At 42.7% G+C, this 2,201-nt stretch overlaps 1 protein-coding gene across 1 annotated transcript in view; it reads right to left on the bottom strand.

Moving 5' to 3' along the window:
• Window positions 1–331: 331 nt before the first annotated feature.
• Window positions 332–2,201, bottom strand: part of SCML4 (sex comb on midleg-like 4 (Drosophila)) — a 173,937-nt gene continuing 172,067 nt past the window's right edge. Inside the window, exon 8 of the mRNA XM_006839954.1 lies at window positions 332–457. Within this exon, the coding sequence (XP_006840017.1) occupies window positions 332–457 (126 nt within the window). The remainder of the gene's footprint in view (window positions 458–2,201) is intronic.

Raw genomic sequence — 2,201 nt, 5'->3', positions numbered from 1 at the left:
CTCCTCCAGGGCTCTCTTTGTGTGATAGCATTCAGTTCCCACGTTCTCATTATAAAAATAAGACCAATTCTAAGAGCAATCAACATATTAGGGATGTTCAAAAGGATAGGCTTTTGGTAATTTTTTGGCAATCGTTAACACAGAGGAATTTTTCAAACGGGCCATATTGAATTTTTGAAAAGGCAAAGATGCACAAGTTTTATAACAATGCCAAGTCATTGTGGTTGTTATTTTTAAGAGGAGAATCTATTCTGTGATGGTGGTTGGGTGTTGGTAAGGCAGAAATGGCCTTGAGATCTCTTGCCTTGGATTTTGTCTCTCTTTAAAAGCTTCAGAACTTGGCTTGCTTCAGTTTATCTATATGGTAGCAGAGTTTGAGTGCAGGGCCCAGCTTTAGGCCTAGGTACTTCATGATCATGTCACTCTTCAGCAACAGTAGCGCATTCCCATCGATCTCCTGGTAGAAGGGGGTCAGACAAAACAAAACCCAGAAGAAGGTCAGTGTAATTCATGGCAGCTAAGGTTAAGATATGGTTGGGGATAAGGTAAGGGTATATGGATTTATTTAAATGTCAGAGTCTCTTGGTCCCAAGGGAAGATTTTTTTTAAAAATGTTTTATTGTGAATTATGTGATACTTTACATGGGAGAACACTAGCTTTACATTCATCCTATCATATATCGTTTCACTGCCATGGTTATAATCTCCTCTATGCATCATCAACCAACCTAAGGGTATACCCTGCAAGCCTGCCTCCCCGGTCATCAGCACACAGCCTCAAGGGAAGATCTTAAACACACACACACACACACACACATCACTTAAAGCCATAAACACTGTGCGCTTGTTTCCCCACTATCTCCTTGGGATTATTTGTTACACTGGCCTTTGAATATTACAGTACCATGATTGAAAAGGAGCTCTGGTAGCGTAGTGGTTATGAATTGGGTTGTGAACCACAAAGTCAGCAGTTCAAAACTACCAGTGCTCCACGGGAGAAAGATGAGGCTTTCTGCTCCTGTAAAGATTTGCAGCCTTGGAAACCGTGTTCAGGGTTGCTATGGGTCAGAATCGACTCAATGGCACTTAACAACAACAACAACAACACCATGATTGAAAGAATCACATATATCAAAAGCCTACTGCCATTGAGTTGATTCCAACTAACAGTGACCTGGTACAGGATCTCCAAGGCTGTAAATAGTTAGGGGAATTGAAAACCTTTTCTGTTTTCTGTGGAGCAACTGGTGGGTTTGAACTACCAACTTTGCAGTTAGCAGTCCACTGCTTGTCATCCAGCACCACTAGGTCTCCTATACATACTCCTTACACCCCATATATGATGTTTAACTTTTCTTTCAAACTAGGGCTAAAGAAGCAAGAAATGTCTTCCATTAGACTCTGAAACTAGTGGTTACCTTTCCATTCCAAATACTGGAATGAGTGCCTGACTTCATCCACTCTCCTGTTCTACTGTTCCTTTCCTCAGGAGACAAGACCAACCTCCTTTAGTTGATTACCAAACTGGTATTAGGAGTTTTGTTGACCCTGTCAATAATACTGGGCAGCATACAGCTTAGCAATGTGCCTTCTCCATTCCCAGGATATAACACAAAGAACTACTAAGGTAGTGTACCAATATCTTCCTCCAGTTGTTGAATTCACGAGCCCTAGCAAAGTTGTACCCCCTTATTCCATCACCTGCAGTGCTATTTTCAGATCACTAAGGAGCTCTGGTAGTGTAGTGGTTACGAATCGGGCTGTGAACCGCAAGGTCAGCAGTTCGAAACTACCAGCTGCTCCGTGGGAGAAAGATGAGGTCTTCTGCTCCCATAAAGATTTACAGCCTCAGAAACCCTGTTCAGGATCGCTATGGGTCAGAACTGACTCGACGGCACTTAACAACAACAAAGACTGTGGCACCATAAGATAAGATTGTACTTCAAATAGCAATGTCGGTGGTTCAGACCCGCCAGTTGCTCCTCAGAAACCCAATACAGGGTCACTGTGAGTCAGAATTGACCTCTTGTCACTTAACAACAACAACAAAGAGTGGACATTTTGTAATCTGTAGTCAGGTCAGGAGAAGACACAAGCTACAGGACTCATTTAATTATGGAAGGGTCGCCAGTCACTCTCACTCAGAGATCCATCCCCCATTCACTTCACCCATGCATGCATTCATCCATGCATGCATGCAT

Source organism: Chrysochloris asiatica, unplaced genomic scaffold, assembly GCF_000296735.1.
Source record: "Chrysochloris asiatica unplaced genomic scaffold, ChrAsi1.0 scaffold00027, whole genome shotgun sequence".
Classification (NCBI taxonomy): Eukaryota; Metazoa; Chordata; class Mammalia; order Afrosoricida; family Chrysochloridae; genus Chrysochloris; species Chrysochloris asiatica.
The sequence above is the reverse complement of the archived record's forward strand: the minus strand, read 5'-3'. Positions and strand labels throughout refer to the sequence as shown.